Source organism: Pimephales promelas, chromosome 14 (genome assembly GCF_988280905.1).
Source record: "Pimephales promelas chromosome 14, fPimPro1.hap1.1, whole genome shotgun sequence".
NCBI lineage: Eukaryota > Metazoa > Chordata > Actinopteri > Cypriniformes > Leuciscidae > Pimephales > Pimephales promelas.
The window spans coordinates 25067817-25088485 of record NC_142782.1 but is presented as its reverse complement, the minus strand read 5'-3'; the positions used below and the strand labels follow the sequence as shown (position 1 = coordinate 25088485).

Below are 20669 nucleotides of genomic sequence, written 5' to 3'. Positions count from 1 at the left end.
TAACGACTAGTGAACATGCTTTTCATCGTTGGAGGGCGTTACAATTCGCCTGGAATTTGCTTCTGCTTGACATGTAAAAATAAATAACGCTACCTATAGTTACGCCAAAGGACTTGGTATAAAGAGGGGCCTAGTAGGCCTAGTGTTTACTAAAGTCGGCATGACATAATTTATAATAAACACTGCAATATTCTATAAAAAAAAGAACTTAAAATTGTCCATTTGCATAAACAAACTTGTGTGGTTATCCAATCCAGTAAAACAATATATAGAATCTGCCGATTCAGAATCAGGTGATACCAGTTCTATCTATTCATGTTTATTTTTTAATAGCCTATCACCATAGGCCTGAAGTCATTAAGTATGATTCGTGAAATACTTACCTCAGCATTTTTTGTTCTATAAATCCCTTATATTTATAAATACATAATTTATCAAGGGCGGGATGTGATCTAACGTTATATAATTTCTTGTTGAACTGATGGTGTTACAACAAAGGCCTACAGTTAGCATTAACAGAACTGTAGTAAAACAAGTGAAACGCCGCGCGAGGACTTCTGGTAAGTATTCACATCTTTTTGAACAACAATTTCTAAAATGAACCGTCCGAACGAATCGATTCTTTATAATGAATCAAACTTCCTAACTGCAAGAGCGTTCATTTGCAGGAAGGCAGACGCTGAACGCTGGGAGGAGCCATCGCCAAAGAACAATCGCGCTCTGTGATTCGCACTGTTATATTCGCTTTGATGAGCTCGTGCTCGACTCGATCACCTGTTGGATATCGTATACACACCCCTTCCCCCCTTCCTCTCCAAAAACAGAGCCGGATGCCAGATGCACTTTCGTCAACAGTTAGGTAGTCCTATACCCTCAAAGGAAAACGTGATTACCCTGAAGAGCAGTCGTGAAATAAAATATATTCTGTTCAGGTTTGGATCTAAGAGACCCCCAAGGCCTTTTTTAATCTAAAAGAAAATGTCAGGTTGATACTTCACTTATTTTATGAAAATTGATTAAAACAATTTTAATGTCTAAAAAACTAAAAAGGGTTCTCCTTGTTTTCTTCAAGACTTTAGGTAAAATACATCAATAAAGACAATGGATTTGCACATGGTAAGATAGTAGGCTAATATAGCCTATAGCATGTCAGTGGTCTGATTTGTTTTATTGTAATGTTTGTGCTGTGGTCCAACTGACCCCAAACAGAAACAGAGATTTTATCATTTATTTTTTACACTTGGTGAACCCAAACATAAATATAGTCAAACAGACACAACAGAACAGGAGGATTAAATTATCTGATTCTTTGAAGTTGTCGTCCAGATTCAAGATTTATTATATTTTTCTGTGTATGCTAATAATATCATGTAATGATATTTGTTCAAAGAGTTTCACTGTGCATTGCTCCAAATAAATGTCTCAAATGCCTTAATGGGTCCCTAAACCAACTGAATGCAACATGTTTTAGGCATTAGTTTGCAGCACATCTTTTCTTAGCATTCAGCGGTCGCATCCCAAAACTTGGGTGAGAAAGTACGTTTCTGAGAAGCCTGAAGGGAATACAAATTTGAGTGATTCGAGCTGCCCACACAGTTCAGTTCACCTGTGTTCACAGAAACACACAGACCCGTACGCACACATGGTTTCTCTGAAAGCTCACACACACACACACACTAAAACTTGGCAAGCATAGAAACCATCTAGCGTACAAGCCAGATCAGAGAACTTCATCACTTCGGCAGACTAAATACATTTGTTATAACTCCTTCACCAGTTCATCCGTGCCGTGTCTTTCTCTCTCTCTCTGTCTCGCTCTCTTTCTTTCTTTCTATCCCTCTCTTCCTGGATTTCAGCTACAGGCCACGGTGAGTGTTTAATAAGATTATTCTGTCTTTTTTTGGCTCTGTCTGCCAGAGAACGTCTGTTCTTATCTTATCCCGAGGCAAATTCACAACCTTTCAAGGTCAATCAAAATGTCAGACATTTAACATGTGCAAATGAGGAGAGATGTTCGGCAGAGGTTAAATACCGTACAGACATATAACTATTGCATGAAATTAAGATTGTAGATATCAGCTTAATTTGTGACATCTTTCTGGCAAATACGTATGCATGTTAAGCAACACTTTTGAGAGCTGTCTGAGCAGATGTGGAGTGTTGTAAAGCATGTTCTTAACACGGAAAAGTCAAGCGTGCAATTTTCAAAACCTTATCTTTAAGCTGTGCAGTCTACAGCTATTTTTTTTAAATATTGTTTTTTTGTGATAAAGCACTGCTAACCTTTGTGTTTTTAAAATGCGGGGTAGAATTATTATTATAAAGAGTGTAATGCCATTTTTTTTTTAGTTTTTGCATTTGGTCAGTTTTTAGCTAAGTTCAATTCATTACGTGAATTCTTTAAAAAATTACATGAAGTTTACGCAGAAGGGTAATATTTCAATCTGAAAACATAAAATTGCATCCCTTGCACTGCAAAGTAACAGAGAATTCATCTGTGGCTTCAGAGACGAAGATGCAATAGTTGTTGAGCTGCTGAACAGGTGCAAAAGATCTGCAAATTTTCACCCCAGATGATGTTAACTGCTTTTAACCATAGATACATGAATATATGTGTGTGTGTTTTTAACAGTTAGTTACACATTGTCCCATTATTTGGATTATTTTGCACAACTTGTGTCATAGCACAAAAGTCATATTTATTTATATAGCGCTTTTTACAATACAGATTGTTTCAAAGCAGCTTTACAGAGATACCTGTAAAATAGTGATAAAAACGCAAAAAACTCAGAGCAAAACAGGTAACACTTCATTTAATCCAGCTTGTTTGAAACTTACCAGACTTCATTATTTTGCCATAAAACTTTTACACACTATGTGGAGCACTGAATCACAAAGGTTTCACTGCTGTGAGTTTGGTGGCAAGAATCCAGACTGTTTCACTGCCCAAATGCCCACGATATTTCAGTGGTCCTGCGAGACCATCTAAATATGGGCACAAAATCATGCAAAGTTGGACAAGAAAAAGTGCAAAAAAAAAAACAAAGTGAGCAGTCTTGAACAGGGCAGGGGTCAAAAAGCCTTTTACGTATAGGAAAAAGAAAGTTTTATTTTCCATTGTAGGCTATTTGGCCTTTGTGAATAAAGTTAGTTTCCATTCAAGGCAGTTGAGTCTGGTTTTAAGGACATAAACATTGTGAATATTTTGGGTGTCATTAAGCAACATAGTTCAAATTCTTGTGTTCAGAACATGGAAAATCTAAATGCGATGAAACCATTGTTAGGGCCTTTAATTGACCTCAATCAAAAGAACTGTAACAACTCAATTTTCTTAGCTTAAAATTCATCTTTAAATTCTTCATGTACTTGATGAAAAATGAACGTATGCCTCAACGCCTTGATCTTATTTCTGTCTTGAATAATTTTCAAAGACGCTCATTTTCAAAGCTCCTTTTATAGATTAACTAGACTGCGAACACCTATCTCAGATGTTTGCTTGTTTCTAAATGCATCTGTGAGACATTTTGTTCGCAATGAAAAAATGCACGCATTACGGAAGAGAAGATTTTTCGATGAGGTTCAGCCGCAATATTGTCACCCACTTTTCACACCGGAAAATAATGTTTAGACAAACAAATTATTAAGTTCCATTACACTTTCTGCTGAACATTGACAAATCTATCTTGAAGTTACATCTGAGTTCAAACTAGGCTTACAAATAGTAGGCCTAAGCCTACTTTCTCAAAATTATCTACTATATGTGTGTGTGTGTGTGTGTTTTAAAATGGTTTTAATTTAAATATAATTTATATAGATTTAAAAGTTAAAATGTATACACATTGTATAGTTTATATAAGTTTGAAATATGCATGTATATCATTTATAAATATATACATTATTAATATAATATTCAAGAATTTATCCACCCATCCATCTCCAATATGCATATCCTCTGTAGGGTCACATTGATGCTAACTAAAATATTGAAATAATAATATATGTGTGTGTGTGTGTGTGTGTGTGTAAATACATATACATATATGTATACCTACATAGATAACATTACATAAACCATTTATTCTATTTGATTCTAACATATATATATATATATATTTATATTAACTTATATGTGTACATATACCCTATGTATTTATTTTTGTGTGTGCACTAACTTTATGTAGTTTATATAGTTACAATCATTTTTAAAAATCCAATCCAACCAAGCAGCTACTCAATAACTTATAATTTACCTTTTAATCATATTGTATAAATCCTTGATGGTGTGCTATATGCAGGGGTAAAATAAATAATAATAGCACAATTTTTGCAACATCAAAAATTACATCACCAGATGTCAATTGGAAAAGGATCAAATTGCCTCGTGAGACTCGTGTTTCCTCAGTGCACTGTCCCCCAGTGTCTTTGCTGTGGCCTGTGGTAGTTTAAGACAAGGTCTGTGTGTGTGTGTGGCTGTGGCAGGGTCTTTCTCTGTGTTTTAACTGATAGTCCCTTTAAGTGTGGGCAGCTCTGTGTCCAGGAAGCTGTGGTTTAAATCAAAGCTATGGGTCCTCCATTTGTTGTCACTTTATGTGATTCCACCTCAGAGCATGTTCAAACTCTGTCTGGTAGACATTTTGAGATCATTTGCATAAAATTATGGAATCTAACGTGTGAGGTGCAGATAAAAGCAGTTGGGATTTTTTTGTGTGTGTGTGTGCAGTTTTGACTTTCTGGTGAAAACATGATGCATACATGTTTCATTATTGACCTCCTGCTCTCCTACACAGCATTAGCATTCAGCCACTGGAAAATGTTCATCACTACATAAAGAATCCATTATAGACACTTGGTGCCACATTTGCATCTTTTTTGCCTTTTTGGTATTTTTTAATCATCTGCTTCATCCAGAGATGTTTCAATAAAGCTAAGCATGTGTCTGTTGACAACCATAGGAACATTCTTGAAGCATCAGCACCTGCACAGGGTGGAGGGTTGTCGTATAAGAGCTGGCGGGGGTGGGGAAGGATATGTCTGTCTGAGTTTCCTGTTGTGGTGATTTGATCCGAATGCGAGACTTTGCCGGTTGCAAAGCAACACTAAAGCACCAACCACACCAACTTTTATTTCTGTCTTACCACCTATATGTTCCTCTACACACCAATAATTTGATCACACAGGGCCGTCATATGCAAATTCCAATGTTTAAGTCATAAAAAGAGGGAAATGGAGAAAAGACGGAGATGTTTGTTCAGACGGGGAACATCCTCCCACATCCCACATCAGCAAAAACACATGCTCACAACAGTTTGCTCCATTTTGTTGAACTTATCAGCCGCTTCAATCTGTCTCGCTCTCTGTCAAAACTTCATTTTCCGCAGCTTCTGATCTAGGAAGGCTCTTCGAACCCTCGTCGTCTCCATCATGAACGACCCTGCTGCGGACCTCCCGTTCTTCTACGGCAGCATCGGTCGCTCAGAGGCCGAGGACCACCTGAAACTGGCTGGCATGGGAGACGGCCTCTTCCTCCTGCGCCAGTGTCTCCGCAGCTTGGGTGGCTATGTCTTGTCCTTGGTCTGGAACCTCGAGTTCTACCATTACTCCATAGAGAAACAGTTGAATGGCACGTACTGCATAGCGGGTGGGAAACCTCACTGTGGACCTGCTGAGCTGTGTGAGTACTACAGCAAAGACCCAGATGGGCTCGTGTGCACCTTGAGGAAACCCTGCCTGCGATCGGCCGAAACAGTAATCAAGGCGGGCGTCTTTGACAGCCTGAGGGACAACATGCTCAGGGAATATGTGCGTCATACCTGGAACCTGGAGGTAAGGGTTTTCAAACAAGTTTGATTCTGATCCGTTGACCCGCAAAGTGTTGATTGATATTTGGTAACTGTACGGCAATGAAATAGTTTAGGTGTAACGAATCACGATATACCCTCCCTTATGTCACGATTCGATACATATCATGATACTGAACTCACGATTTGATTTTATTGCGGTACTCCCAAGAAAATTTGGTATTACATTGGGGTGAAATGAATGGGCTTGGACTTGGTACTGGTAACCCAAAGCACAGGACAATGGTGACACCACAATAAAAATGATTCTGACGCTGAAAATATAGAATTATTTTAGATGAATATGCTTGCATTCACTGATATGTTTAAATAATGTATAGGCCATTTTTTACTGGCAACATAAATCAGGACCCACAACAATTCCCCCATTGCATTATTATATATTATATTCAAAATGATATAGTGTAGTTTAATGTAGTAATCACACTAAAACACAATAAAAAAAAAATTCTCACACTATCCACAATACATTTTTGTATTGCGATACATTGTGATATGATATGTTGTTTACACCCCTATGAAATAGTATAGGTTTAATGACAACATTATGGTTACATATCACTTAACCACTTTATTCTCTTCAGTATGTTTTTAGCAAAATACATAATCAGGGACATATGGAAGTAGAATGAAACACAGAATGAAAACATAAAAAAAATTGAAAAATGTTCTGATCCACACAAACGATAAGCCTTATACAGTACATGAATTAAGGGATAGTTTATAAAAATAAAAATTGGGTCATCATTTACCCTCATGTCAATCCAAACCTGTTTCCTTTGCTGCGGAACAAAGAAGATATTTTGAAGAATGACAAAAAACACTGAATCATTTCTCAAAATTACATGAGGGCGAATAAATGACGGCAGAATTTTATTTTTTGCGAGAACTATCCCTTTAATCATAGTTAAAAATGGAATAATTGACTCTAAACCTTAAAATTGTTGTAACTTAACAGCCACTGAGCTTCACATTGTGGCCGTAATATATTTGCACATATTTTTGATTATCCTTTAAATAAGCATGCGTTTAATTTTTCCATAGTTAGTTAACCGTATAATGGAGTCCTTAAAGTGACATTTGCAGAAATTGTTTTGCGTGCACATGAAAAGAGGGCTCCTTTTTTTATACATTTTATGGTTTCTTAAAAAAAGGTGCATTTTTAATGTCATGCTCCAACAGTGAGGAAGGAAACACTTGTCCATGCTTGCAGATTTTTGATGAGTTTTAACTTTGAACTTTTTTTTAATGATTTTATGTTACCTTTTTTAGGGGGAGGCCATGGAGCAAGCCATCATAAGCCAGGCCCCACAGCTAGAAAAACTGATTGCCACCACAGCACATGAGAAAATGCCCTGGTTCCACGGCAAGATCCCTCGGCAGGAGGGTGAGAGACGACTGTACTCAGGTTCTCAGCCGGATGGAAAGTTTCTGTAAGTGAAGAGCTTGATTCATCAGACATGACAGTCTAAAGTTTTCCTGCAGCATTAGAGTGGAAAGGTCATGATGACACATGGGCTGTTTTTAGAGGCAAATCAGATGATCAGTAATTATTGTTTGTAGCAAAGATAGAGCTGGGTCTTCAGTGGTGTCATGAGTAAATGCAATGCAGTGTGGATGATTACAATGCTGTATTTACTCATCTACATTGCCTCAAAAGGCGTCATCTGCATCATGGCCTGCATAAACTGCAAAACTCAGAAAGATAGACTGTAGGATTGGTCAAGATCACATATTTAGTCCTGTAACATAATTTAGGCCAATCAGCAAGCACATCAGAACGCAAATTTGAACGTTCACAGAACTTTGGCTAACGCTCTGGCAAGGTTCTCTCAACGTCATGATTACATTTAAACTTCCAGTAACGTAAATAGAACGTTCGGTCAGGGAACATTTAAAAGTAAAGTTTCCATAGTGTTTCCAAAATGATGAAATGGAATGTTCCGTTAGTAAGCAATAAGGTATTTGAGGCAAGTGCTGTATCGTGAATAAGTAACGGCGTTGTTAGGCACTGAGTTCAGCCCTTTAGCCGTTACTTATTCACAATACAGCACTTGCCTCTCATACCTTATTGCTTTTATAAAACGATTACCACACAATAAAAATATTAAAGTAAAAAAAAATGTATTAGTGCAACTTTCATGATGTAAAATCACTTAAAGCCTTCCTTCCGCTAGAAAAAAATAGTCCCTGACCGAGAACAGCAACAACGTTCCAATGTGTAATATTCATGAAAGCTCAAATAAAAACAACATTGGAACATCGCACAATGCGCAGTGATTAATAGAACCATTGTGGTCATAGGCGTGTTTTATCGTGAATAAAGCACAGCTATTGACCAATCAGAATCAAGTATTGGAAATAACATATAACCCTGAACAAAAAGCTTTTAAAACATTTTTTTTTTTTTTTTGAAAACTAGACGTTTTGATTGTGCAGGGAACACTTAATGGAAACGTAAGCAAAACGTAAGCATGTTCTTAGAATATATTTTTGTTAGCTGGGCTGTGATTTCTAATTTTTCTAAATCTGTTTTCTAGTGTTCGAGAGAGAGAAGAATTTGGCACCTATGCGCTGTCAGTGACATATGGAAAAACTGTATACCATTATCAGATCTTACACGACAAATCAGGGAAATACGCAATGCCAGAAGGAACTAAATTTGACACTGTGTGGCAGGTAGGCTATGCTTTACCCATCAAAGAGTCTGTCATCTCGTATTACATTTTTAAAAAAAATACTCTTCTATACTCTCACAATGTCGCCAGACGAAACTGCTTTTACAAAATTACATTTAACTATTTTCTAATTGAATTAATTTAGTTCCATTAACTTTTAAAATGCCTTTTGCTATAGATGTTTATATAACTTAAAGATTAATTTAATTTAATTAAAGTATTAAGTATTACACAAAAAATAGAAATGCATTTTGAGTTGATTTAAAATATTTAAAAAAACATTAATTTATAAAATATATTAATTCTAAATATAAAAATATATTCATTTGTAATCTGGTCAGAAAAAAATAACTAAAACATCCAAAGGACAGTACAATAGTCATTTATAAATGACCATGTTAAAATTTACATATACAAAGATTCCTACATTATCACATAACACATAAACCTTTTTGTATTATTTTATTATTGTAGTTGTCATTGATGGTTTTTTTTTTTCATAATCATATTCCTCTGGAGGGCAGCTGGTTGAATATTTAAAGATGAAGCCTGATGGTCTTGTGACTGTACTGAGAGAACCGTGTGTCAATCAAAGCAATGCACCAGCAGGTATGAACTTTCATTCGTCATAGCATTGTGATTTATGTAAAACATACAGTATATCTCCCAAAACTGTTAGACATGTGCATATGAACAGGTATCAGTTGTTAAAAGAAATATGCACAAGTGAAAATAGCTAAGATTCTTTCTCCTTTTTTTCACTTTTAGCTCTTGTAAATGCTCCGGTAAGTATAGCTGACAGAACACATCTATTTTTGGAACACGTCTAATAATATAATGCATGTGGTTAATTGTTTCTGGGTTTCTGTTTGTGTGTTGCAGAGGAGACAGAGAGGTAATGGATACACACCGCCCCCTATGGGTACGTTCATAGTGGTGCAAAATATAAAAGTTTAAACAATCCAACAGCAGTGATTAAATCAACAAATATGCCAAAATATAAATCAAAAAACAGTCCAAGTCTCAGAGTCACAGAGCTGTCTTAGTGATAAATCCATAATCTTTTGGCTATTACTGCTAAACCATTTGGAATTGGACCATAGTTTTGCAACAACAAGGATAAATGGCTTAATACAGCCTAAAATATTTACTACAGAGCTGCTTGCATTAACAATTTGTTTCCAGAGGAATGTCTATGTGTTTTTTTTAACTTTGTAGGATGCTGGTCTGTGTTAACAATACCTAAAAAGACATTCTCACAATAACACCTCAAATATGAATTTTTAAACTGTTTTAAAAAAGTTTTTATTTGCTAACATGTTGTTACTGAAGAACTACAACTAAGGATGTTTATGTGACTGAAAACGGTTGTAATCGGATGTAAAACTGCTGTGATCTAGTTTAAAGCAAATTTATGACAGCATGCTAATAACATCTGCTGTGATGTTCCCCAGTGCCTTTTGCATCCGACTCTCCACGTCCACCTTTGCCTATGGACCATGATGCATTCATCAGTCCTTATGATGATCCAAATGAATGCAAGAAGAAGACCCTGTTCATCAAGAGAGACAAGCTCATGGTGGACGAGGTGGAGCTTGGTTCGGGCAACTTCGGCTGTGTCAAGAAAGGTGTCTTCAAAATGGAAAGGTATGTACTAAGGGTGAAAAGCATACATATGTGTGACCGTTTCATTTTTAGAAAAATTGACCTAAGTTGTTTCCTTTTCCTGTGTAGCAAACAGATTGACGTGGCAATTAAAGTGTTGAAGAACGAGAATGAAAAATCAGTAAAAGATGAAATGATGCGAGAGGCCCACATTATGCATCAGCTGAGTGACCCGTTCATCGTGCGCATGATTGGACTCTGTGAGGCCGAAGCGCTCATGTTGGTGATGGAGATGGCCCCCGGTGGCCCGCTCAACAAGTTTCTCTCTGGCAAGAAGTGAGTTCATCTGAATAAAACATTTATAAATTACTCTTTTATGTGTGTTATTAATATATAGTCGAAGAATGTAGAAATGGCATAGAGTCTGTTATGTATTTAAACATAAAATATATACCGGTATACTGTATGAATAAAATTTTATTTAGTGTATGAAATTTAGATTTATATAAATGACCATAGACTATTATAAAGATAATAAAAAGATCATTTATTTTTATATTAATATTTTTATTTATAATTTGATGTTTATACGCGACTTTATATTATATTATTATATATTATTAAATCTCATATATATATATATATATATATATATATATATAATTTCAAATATATAATTTATTTCATATATATATATATATATATATATATATTAAATAAATATATTTATCTGAGATAGAAGTGATTTAGTGATTCCTGATCCACTTCACTTTGAAAGCTCTAATCGGAATATATATATATATATATATATATACGTGTGTGACGTGTGTGTTTATTTCATATATATATATATATATATATATATATATGAAATAAATATATTTATCTGAGATAGAAGTGGTTTAGTAATTCCTGATCCACTTCACTTTGTGTTAAAGTGTGAAAGCTCTAATCTGAATTATTAAAACGATGTGGAAGCAAATAGCCAATCAGAAAGTCATCACTTAAAACCTTGATCTGACTAAATCAGTAAATACCCAAGTTGCTCAATAACATTAATTTACACTGATACTCTATTTGTTTCTTTTAGGGACATGATCACTACTGAAAACATTGTGATGTTAATGCATCAGGTCTCAATGGGGATGAAGTATTTAGAAGGAAGGAACTTTGTGCACAGAGACCTGGCTGCACGTAATGTACTTTTGGTCAACCAGCAATATGCCAAAATCAGTGACTTCGGCCTCTCGAAGGCACTGGGTGCAGATGACAACTATTACAAGGTAGGCTGTTTTCAGATGTTCTGTGGGAGAAACACAATTACATTTTAATTATAGTCCATTGTGTTTCTATAGCACTTTGTAGACACTGTTTTAGGCACTTATTGTGGTCTTGGAGAAATGTAATCTTTTCTAAACATTTGTAAATCTTATATTGTACTGTCAATATACTAACAATGGGAACAGTTCCTTATTCCTGTTGCATGACTAGTCACATGACCATCAGTGGCTCATTACAGCTATATAGGCCCGGTTTCACAGACAGGATTTAGATTAAGCCAGGATTAGGCCTCAGTTCAATTAGGACATTTAAGTAGCTTTTATAAATGTGCCTTTGAAAAAAACGTTACTGTGTGCATATTTTAAGATATGTCAGTGCAAGTTTTTTCTTAGTGTTAATTAAAACATGCATCTTAGTCTGGGACTAGGGGATAATGTCTAACAAGTTGGATGGTACCTATTGATGGGGGAGGTACAAGGTTAAAAGAATAGTCATTCAGAGTATGATTTTGTATGTGTATAGGCCCGTACAGGTGGAAAATGGCCTCTGAAGTGGTATGCGCCAGAGTGCATTCATTTCCACAAGTTTTCCAGCAAAAGTGATGTTTGGAGCTTTGGGATTACGATGTGGGAGGCCTTCTCCTTCGGAGGGAAACCTTATAAGGTAAACATTTACACTGTCACATTACTTACAACCAACTTAAATGAGTTGCTCATGTGACTTTTCATCCATTTTTTTCCCCATGAAGAAAATGAAAGGCCCAGAAGTAATGAGTTTTCTTGAAAGTGGTAGCCGTATGGATTGCCCCCCTGGATGTCCTGAGACCATGTATGAACTGATGAAAGAATGCTGGACATACAAGTAAGTATAATCTAATGCCATCAAGTTTCTTACATTAGCTATGTTTCCATGCAAAGTTGTGACAAAATGTGTGCGCAGTCGAGGGAAGCCACTGTGGCTCTGTTTTTCTACATCATAAGCGTTCGGATGCATGGTGTTTGGGAATGCATTCATTTGAGACACTTCTGGCAGGTCATTATGCTAAATTGCTCTGACGACAGACTTTGTCTCAGGCATTTCAAAATGATCAAGCCAACATTTGAGATGATGTGCAATGATATTGATTCACTTGTTAGACTTGTTATCCAGTTACATCCACTGTTGAGGCAAAGTCACGTGTGATTTATTTATTATTTTTGTACATTGAGGAATTTATTTGGTAGTTCATGTGTAGTTTATGCACATGTATTATCTGTAATTTTTTTTTATTTTTGTCTTAATTGAGTGCAGTTTTTTATAAGTATTTTTAGAATTTATGCGCATCATATTTTTTATATATGACATCCCAACCAAAATGCACATAAAAATAGGTGGGTGGGAACATATTGACATTATAAACTATTAGTCATACTTGCCTGTTTGGTTGTGTGTGGATGAGGGACTCACTCAAGCAAATATGAATAACTTCTGAATGATATCTGACTCTTGTCTTCTGCAGGCATGAAGAACGGCCAGGCTTTGTCAAAGTGGAGGAAAAGATGAGAACTTTCTATTACTCCATTTGCAAAAAGATACCGGATTACATGAAAACAGAGAATGGAAAGCCTCCTAACTGATCAGAGGGGCAAATGGAAACATTTCAAGACAGGACAGAATGAAAACATCGGAAAATATGTTTTAAAATGTATGTTACTGTAATATGATGTCTATCAAACTATCTGACTGAGCAATACAAGTAATCTTAGCCTATGTCACTATCAGTGCTCATAATACTATTTTTCAGCCAGTGCCTATTTACTATTTAAATATGTTATATAATAGTTGGTTATCAAAAGAAAATACTTTTTCCCTGCAAAAGTTTTTCAGTTAATGAAATCAGATGGATGTATTTTCTCCACCTATTAACACTTTTTAAAATGAAAGTACATATTTACTCAAACCTTATGGTCTTGTTCACTTTGTTAAATATTCTGTGATTGTATGTTTCCTGTCATTCCTCAAACTTCCTCAAACTTGATGTTCTCAAACTTTTGTATTTCAATTAATTTTGTATTGTAACAATTCTTGAGTTTTCAAACTTGCAATAAAGTGCACATGCCTCATTACTTCTCCCTGACACCTTTGTTTACATATAATTTACTTGGTAACACTTTATTTTAGTGTCCTTGTTACATATCTTACATGTACTTAACATAGTAATAACTTACATGCAACTAACTCAACCAAACATTATGTACTTACAGTGTACTTCCCTAGAAAGTACTGGTTACCAATTAATCCTACCCTAACCCTAATTAATATTACTCAGTACTTAAATATAATTACATTGTAACAATGACAGTGTTCAAATAAAGTGTAACCATTTCGTTTAAAATGAATTTAAAAGGCTGCTTTTTAAATTTGAAGCTATAAATGTATCCAATGCATGAAATGTTTTGATGTTAGTGTGTAACCATAGTGTATCCAATACACTTCCTTCATGTTCAGTCAGTGGCAGACAGACAGAAGAAGAGGCTCCACTGATGTTTCAATAGAGGAAGTGTACTTTGCTCAGTAGGGAGGGGCTTGTGGCTTCCTTAGAAAGTGTGGACTTAATAATTGTTACAGTGCGAAGGCCACGTTCCTTTTAACTCTATAACAATTGCAAATACAATGTGATTACAATAACGAAGAACGTTCTTGAATAACGAACAAAATAGAGGGCGGTGAAAAAAGGCGCTTTCACATCAAAGCGGAACAAGAAAGGCGCTTGCTCGCGGTAAGTTTGCTTCAACTTCACTGTACTCCTCGAAAACATTCCCTTTAACAAAATCGGTTTTTAAAATACGTTTTGTATTTAATTCGCTCTTTTTATAAAGGTTGTTCTGTTATCGTATCAATGTGTTTCCATGAAAGTTAAATTAATGTGATTATCAGTCCTGGTCACGCCATTAAAAACGACATCGTCACACGGAATTAGCGTAGACGAGAGTCTCGCGCAACATGTTGTTTAGCTTTTGGTGTGTGTTACTGTAACCATTTATTAAGAAACATGTACACATTCACATGTTAACAATATTTAAGTTGTGTGTGTGTGTGTGTGTGTGTGTGTGGGGGGGGGGGGGCATATAGATACAGTATATGTCATTAACATACTGTAGTTATTAGCCTATAGAAGATGCTGGAATCCCCCTGCCCTGGCCAATAAATGCCACCCATGGTGCCCTACAGGAAATTACTCAGAAATCCCCATAATATTCTAAATATATGCCTCTGTGTACAACCTGTTCAGTGACCAACATTACTTTAACATGCAGATATATGATGTATTGTATTGTTTGTTCAGCATGTTAAACTGAGAAAATCTGTTTTCTTTTTCTCAATTCTCACCACATTTTACCACTTGATGTTGAAGGAAACTCAGCAAATTGGAATTAATCCTTGAGTGCGAGAACAGAATCATGTAAGAAATGCATGAAAAAATGCAAAAATGTTGATTCCAAGACTGAAGTTATTTCAGTGTCACAGCTGAAAGAAAATCGCATGTACTCTTTTTATGTGTTTTGTTTACACCTGGAAATATAAGAGGTCATGAAAATTAAGAAAATCCTCTTTATATATTCTTGATATATATATATATATATATATATATATATATATATATATATATATATCTTGATAAATAATCTAAACATAAAATATGGACTAGAAACTGCTCTTTTTGTGTGTGCAATGTTATGAAATGATGTTCTCATCATGAAATTAAATCCAAAAGGTCTGGGAACCCGGGAGCGGACAAAGTTTGACCTAGTTTTATTTTCTCTCCCTTTTTCGCATTCAGCATCCGTCGTCCCTCAGAGTACAATCGCTGATTACCGAGAAGCCTCCACACAAATTTGTCATTGTTTATCCATCCTTTAATTTATCATTTCAGGCACCCCTGCTATCAAAAGGCTCATTTTAAACGCATTACGCAACGATCCTGTCCTCCGGCAACCATGTCCATGGCCCTAAAACAAGTCTTCAACAAGGACAGGACATTCCGGCCCAAGCGCAAGTTTGAGCCTGGAACGCAGCGGTTTGAGTTGCACAAGAAAGCACAGGCGTCTCTAAATGCCGGTCTGGATCTGAAGCAAGCGGTGCAGCTGCCGCATGGCGAAGACCTCAACGATTGGGTGGCCGTTCACGTGGTAGACTTCTTTAACCGCATCAACCTCATCTACGGCACAATCAATGACTCCTGCACAGACCAGACCTGCCCCATTATGTCCGGCGGGCCAAAGTACGAGTACCGCTGGCAGGATGAACAGAAGTACAAGAAGCCCACCGCTCTCCCAGCACCCAAATACATGAGCCTGCTAATGGACTGGATTGAAGTCCAGATCAACAATGAACATATCTTCCCCACTAATGTTGGTAAGGACCACATGATCCAAAATAATTTGTTGTTGACCAACGTTTCCTTGATTTGTTGGATGCGTTTAGTTTTTAATCAAGTTAAAAGCCCAAAGTATAAAATGATGAATAATGATGTAAATTTCGTCACCAGAAACAGTTTTTTGTAACCACACGTAGAGACACCCAGTTTTTGTATCCATATGTATTTTGTACGCACAGGTCGCACATTAGAATTGAATTGAAATACCTGAGACTGCAACAACAACAGACGCCCACATTGACAAGCGTTTGTGTTAAGAGGTTAAGAGATAGTCGCAACTTTAGTTTCAAAGAATACATTTTTATCTGTCATAACTTCTGGAGAAAAATAGCGCAGACACTGGAAAAAGATGAAACTTTCTAGTGTGCATGTGTTGAACGCCTGCATTCGCGCATACTATCAAATGGAGTATTCTTTGAAAGGCTACGTGAAAGGCTACTTGTTCGACTGTACACATAGTACACATAAAAAAACGGGCTTTGCGCTTTGTAAAAGTGTTACCAAGCAGTCTATTAAACTAACAACATTACACTCAGGAGAGCAAAGGAGCTAAATGTTAACACAACCACATAACATAGACAAGTGCAAGTTTTTGAAAAAGATACCGTTAAGAATAATACAGTGTTTTCGTTGATCCATATGAGCAGGGATTGTTTCGACAACATTGGTGTGCATGCAAAAAAACACCAAAGAAAACGTTTCTGTTTTTAGTACATCATTGTCATTTTCTTCGAACTTTTTGGAACTGACATTTTTTAGTAAATAGTATGAAATCAGTTCTGAAATTTGACACTAAGAAAGTGTCTTTTGTTAGTATGTCAATTGTTTTATCATTTAAAACTTAAAATTATAATTTAAACGTAAAGTAAATTGCTTAAAACATTGCTCATTATTCTTTAAAATAAATGCCACTTGATGCGCAACAACATTTTTTAAAATGTAGCTTAAATACCAAAAATACTGTACCTTTTGAGGTATTTATATATATATATATATATATATATATATATATATATATATATATATATAAAATTAAAAACAATTTTTGTCTAACCTAAACATTTGTAGGTCATCTGAATGAGCTATGCAGAAGAAATTTGAAGATAATTCTAGTATGGCATGGATGTCTCAAAATATATAGGTCATCATATACACAAAAAATTACAATATCGTGCAAAAGTTAATTTATTTCAGTAATCAACTTAAAAGGTGAAAGTAGTATATAGACTCATTACATGCAAAGTGAGATATTTCAAGCCTTTATTTGTTATAATTTTGATGATTATGGCTTACAGCTATGAAAACGTTTTCACAATTTTCTAATTTTGAATTTGTGGTTTCCATAAGCTGTTATGGCAATCATCAAAATTTTAACAAATGAAAGCTTGAAATATCTCACTTTGCATGTAATGAGTCTATATAATATATTCGCTTGTCTGGCTTATGCTACTTTGTGATGAACTTTGTATTTTGAGCACTTCTTGCGTTCTTTTTGCCTCTTCACGATGACTCACTTGGTTTAATTCGCAGTTTTAAGTTGCTTTGGATAAAAGCGCCTGCTAAATGACTCTAAATATAAATGTAGTTTCACCTTTTAAGTTGAATTACTCAAATAAATGATGCACGATATTCTAATTTTTCGAGTTTCACCTGTAAGCATAACATATTGACCATTTGAAGCAGCATTTAAGACATGAATAAACTATGAATCAAGACGTAGTTTGTCCAACATGCAGAAACCTTCGGGATGGTCAAGTGCAGTTTTTGACCTCTCTGGCTTTGTCTCATTATCTCCAACCTGCCATCTGACATCTGTGGTGCCTTTCAAATTGGGTCATACAATTTACAGTGGGATATAAATAGACTTAGTCTACATATGGAACAGATTCTTAGAATGCAATGAGACGGTTTCAAAATCTGCTATGTATAAGGACATGGTTGTCTGCATACTGCCCAGATCACAGGACTCTATTAATAAATGATGCTGTGGAAATATGATTCTGCAATTTATAATCCATCGTATCACGTGCCCCAGATAAGAAACTAATGTTGTGAGGACGTGCAGATGAGAAAATCAAGTTTTAAAGTGAAAATGAAAATGATTTTTCTCTCATCCAGAGATATGAGGCTCTTGTCTCCTCTGATGATATCAGCAGACTTGATGTCATCTCAGTTCTGTCTTAATCTACAAATAACTTGCCTGGTGTTGTTTTAGAACCTTTTTAAGGATGTGAAGTCATAATGAGAAATCAATAACCCTCATAATACATGAATTTCAACCTACTTTACCGGTCTGTAGGATTTTTTTTTTTTTTAGGAAAAATACAATACAAACAGTAACATTGTAACATTTATTAAATTTAAAATATGTTTTCTATTTTAATATAATTATTTTAAAATGTTGTTTTCTTTAATGACAATGCTGAATTTTCAGCAGCTTTTACTGCAGTCTTCAGTGTCACATGATCCTTCAGAAATCATTCTAATATGCTGATTAAGATAATCTTTAATAGTTCTTGAGAGGAAGGGACACACACACACACATACACACACACAAGAAGTGCTTTTTCTCATTTTTTAACTGTCACCGTTGGCATGTAATGCAATATAACTATGTTAAAATAATGATGCTGCCATCTTTCTAAAGCTCCATTCGTAAATATTCATCCACGGCATTTAATATTTTGGCTTTCATCACTATTCATATTTGTCTTTCTTCAGAAAAAAATATGAACAAAAGCAAAAAATATGAGCCAGGAAAGTTTCCGAAATGTTGTTGATTTGACACGTAATGAGACCAATACTAATTTCTTAATAAAATATATATATATATATATATATATAAAAAAGCATACTAAGCCAAAAATCATGTGTGAAATTTTGTATGCTACCATTATGTAAAAGTATTTACACTCTGTGTTAACAAAGTGTACTTTTTGAAATTCTTGAGACTCATTTAAACATGTTCTTCATTCTCTTTGTGGTTTATTTTTATTTTTGTGCGTCATTTCTTTTTTAGGTACACCATTTCCTAAGACCTTCATGCAAGTAGCGAAGAAGATCTTGTCTCGTTTGTTCCGGGTTTTCGTCCATGTCTACATCCACCACTTTGACCGCGTGAGCCAGATGGGAGCAGAGGCCCACGTGAACACCTGCTACAAACATTTCTATAACTTTGTTACTGAATTCAACCTCATAGACCACAAAGAGCTGGAACCTCTGGTAAGCATATGTGTTAAAGTCAGAAAAGCACATTTTTTAATCTGCAGCAAAAGGCATATATTATATTCATTTTATATTACATTATATCTGCATTCAATCGCTACAGAAAAACAGTATATGATATTGTATCTGCAGGAAAATGCTACAGGAAAACATTATTATATCAAATTATATTATATATTTTTATTTGTAATAAATTGCTACAGGAAAACATATTATCTGCAGTAAAATGCTACAGGAAAGCATTTATTATATTATATAATATTATATTCCTGTGGATGTGTGGGTTTATAAACATGTCAAAGTGAGTTCCCATTACCTCTTGATAGCAGAAAGCGAGAAACAAAGAGATACAGAAACAAGCGCTAATGCGTCATCTCATGATTGGTAGATAACGAGCCCATTTTGTAATGGCTTTGCTAATTGGTAAGGCCACACTAGGACAGAATGAGTCAGCAGGTTTGATATTCCAGCCTCTATCATTTTTTCATCACAGGCAGAAAACCCCTTGGTTCTATAGCTGCAGCAGTTCATTCTCTCAGTTGTCACAGCTGAATTGGTGATGTGGGATCAGGTGACACCCACAGGTCCTATTACTGACATCAGGAGCTCAGTCACTTTGCATAATGCATTTCCAAAGTTTTTGCATCTGTATATAAACAAGGAAAGATGATCTTTATGTGCATCACAATAAAAACATAACATTTACATCTTTAAACAAAGTAAATTTCATGATAATGGAATATCAGAGGCAGGTTCTTTTTATTAGACAAAGCTTGTTGAATGCAGATATGTGGTATCTGTCTGAACATATCTGATGCTTGAAACTTGTGGCTCTGTGATGTTTTTTGTCATGCTAATGCAGTGCTATTTCCCCCTACAGAAGGAAATGACGTCACGGATGTGCCACTGAAAAAGAGAGCGGACCATTACATTCCAGTCAGATCAGGACCACGCAAAAAAAAAAAAAAAAAGCAGACAAACTTTCAAAGACTTTATTTTTTATACACTTTTAAAGTACTGTAATAATCTATTTAGAGAGAGACATGTACATCTCTCTGTATTCTCATGTTTAGGCATACAGAGAGTATTTTTTATTAGAAATCAGTATTATCAGATATTTTTGTTTTTTCCAAATTTGTTCTGAATCATTCCTTTTGTTCTGTTGAACTGTTATAATCTTTAACATGCAGATTATATTTGACTATTTATGTATGTGGTTGAGATATTAAACCCACTTCCTCTTGTCTGTGTATGTCACTGTTCTGTTCTCGGTTTTTGGTCATGTTCTCATCTCTAATTCTGACTAAAAACTTGATGAAATAGTATTGTGACTTAATGTTTGACTACTACAACAAAAATATATATTTATATATTTTTAATCCCTGCCATTTTCTTTCACCACCTGCTATGTGTGGATTTTTTTTAAGTAATTTCTCTGACTTAAATGAAAGATAATCCTGTTTCCCCAGCTCACTGTCTTTTCTGATGGTTTTGTCTCAGTCTCATTTACTCAGCCTTCTAATAATCTTCAGAATCAGATCCATTAAATGAGATAGCAGTTAAAAATAAATAATTGTGCTTTTATGCTGACGCTCCATGTACGTG

General features: G+C 35.3%; 2 protein-coding genes across 2 annotated transcripts; both read left to right on the top strand.

Annotated features, from left to right (window-relative positions):
• Window positions 1-1681: 1681 nt before the first annotated feature.
• zap70 (zeta chain of T cell receptor associated protein kinase 70) lies at window positions 1682-13524 on the top strand. Its single transcript, XM_039677427.2, has 13 exons — window positions 1682-1868; window positions 5379-5823; window positions 7131-7291; window positions 8399-8537; window positions 9061-9145; window positions 9305-9321; window positions 9419-9458; window positions 9991-10183; window positions 10271-10477; window positions 11232-11424; window positions 11945-12085; window positions 12171-12283; window positions 12921-13524. Exons 2-13 carry the CDS (start codon window positions 5422-5424, stop codon window positions 13036-13038), a joined length of 1809 nt encoding a protein of 602 aa, XP_039533361.2. The 5' UTR covers window positions 1682-1868; window positions 5379-5421; the 3' UTR covers window positions 13039-13524.
• A 464-nt stretch (window positions 13525-13988) lies between these two features.
• mob3a (MOB kinase activator 3A) lies at window positions 13989-20316 on the top strand. The gene is made up of 4 exons (XM_039677449.2): window positions 13989-14180; window positions 15336-15817; window positions 18859-19061; window positions 19945-20316. The coding sequence occupies exons 2-4, from the start codon at window positions 15400-15402 to the stop codon at window positions 19972-19974; spliced, it is 651 nt and encodes a 216-aa protein (XP_039533383.1). The 5' UTR covers window positions 13989-14180; window positions 15336-15399; the 3' UTR covers window positions 19975-20316.
• The last annotated feature ends 353 nt before the right edge of the window (window positions 20317-20669 follow it).

Coding starts and splice junctions, on each gene's coding strand:
- zap70 (XM_039677427.2), top strand. CDS start 5,422: ATGAACGACCCTGCTGCGGACCTCCCGTTCTTCTACGGCAGCATCGGT. Junction 7,292..8,398: donor CAGCCGGATGGAAAGTTTCT/GTAAGTGAAGAG, acceptor TCTGTTTTCTAG/TGTTCGAGAGAGAGAAGAAT. Junction 11,425..11,944: donor CAGATGACAACTATTACAAG/GTAGGCTGTTTT, acceptor GTATGTGTATAG/GCCCGTACAGGTGGAAAATG.
- mob3a (XM_039677449.2), top strand. CDS start 15,400: ATGTCCATGGCCCTAAAACAAGTCTTCAACAAGGACAGGACATTCCGG. Junction 15,818..18,858: donor TATCTTCCCCACTAATGTTG/GTAAGGACCACA, acceptor TTTCTTTTTTAG/GTACACCATTTCCTAAGACC. Junction 19,062..19,944: donor ACAAAGAGCTGGAACCTCTG/GTAAGCATATGT, acceptor TTCCCCCTACAG/AAGGAAATGACGTCACGGAT.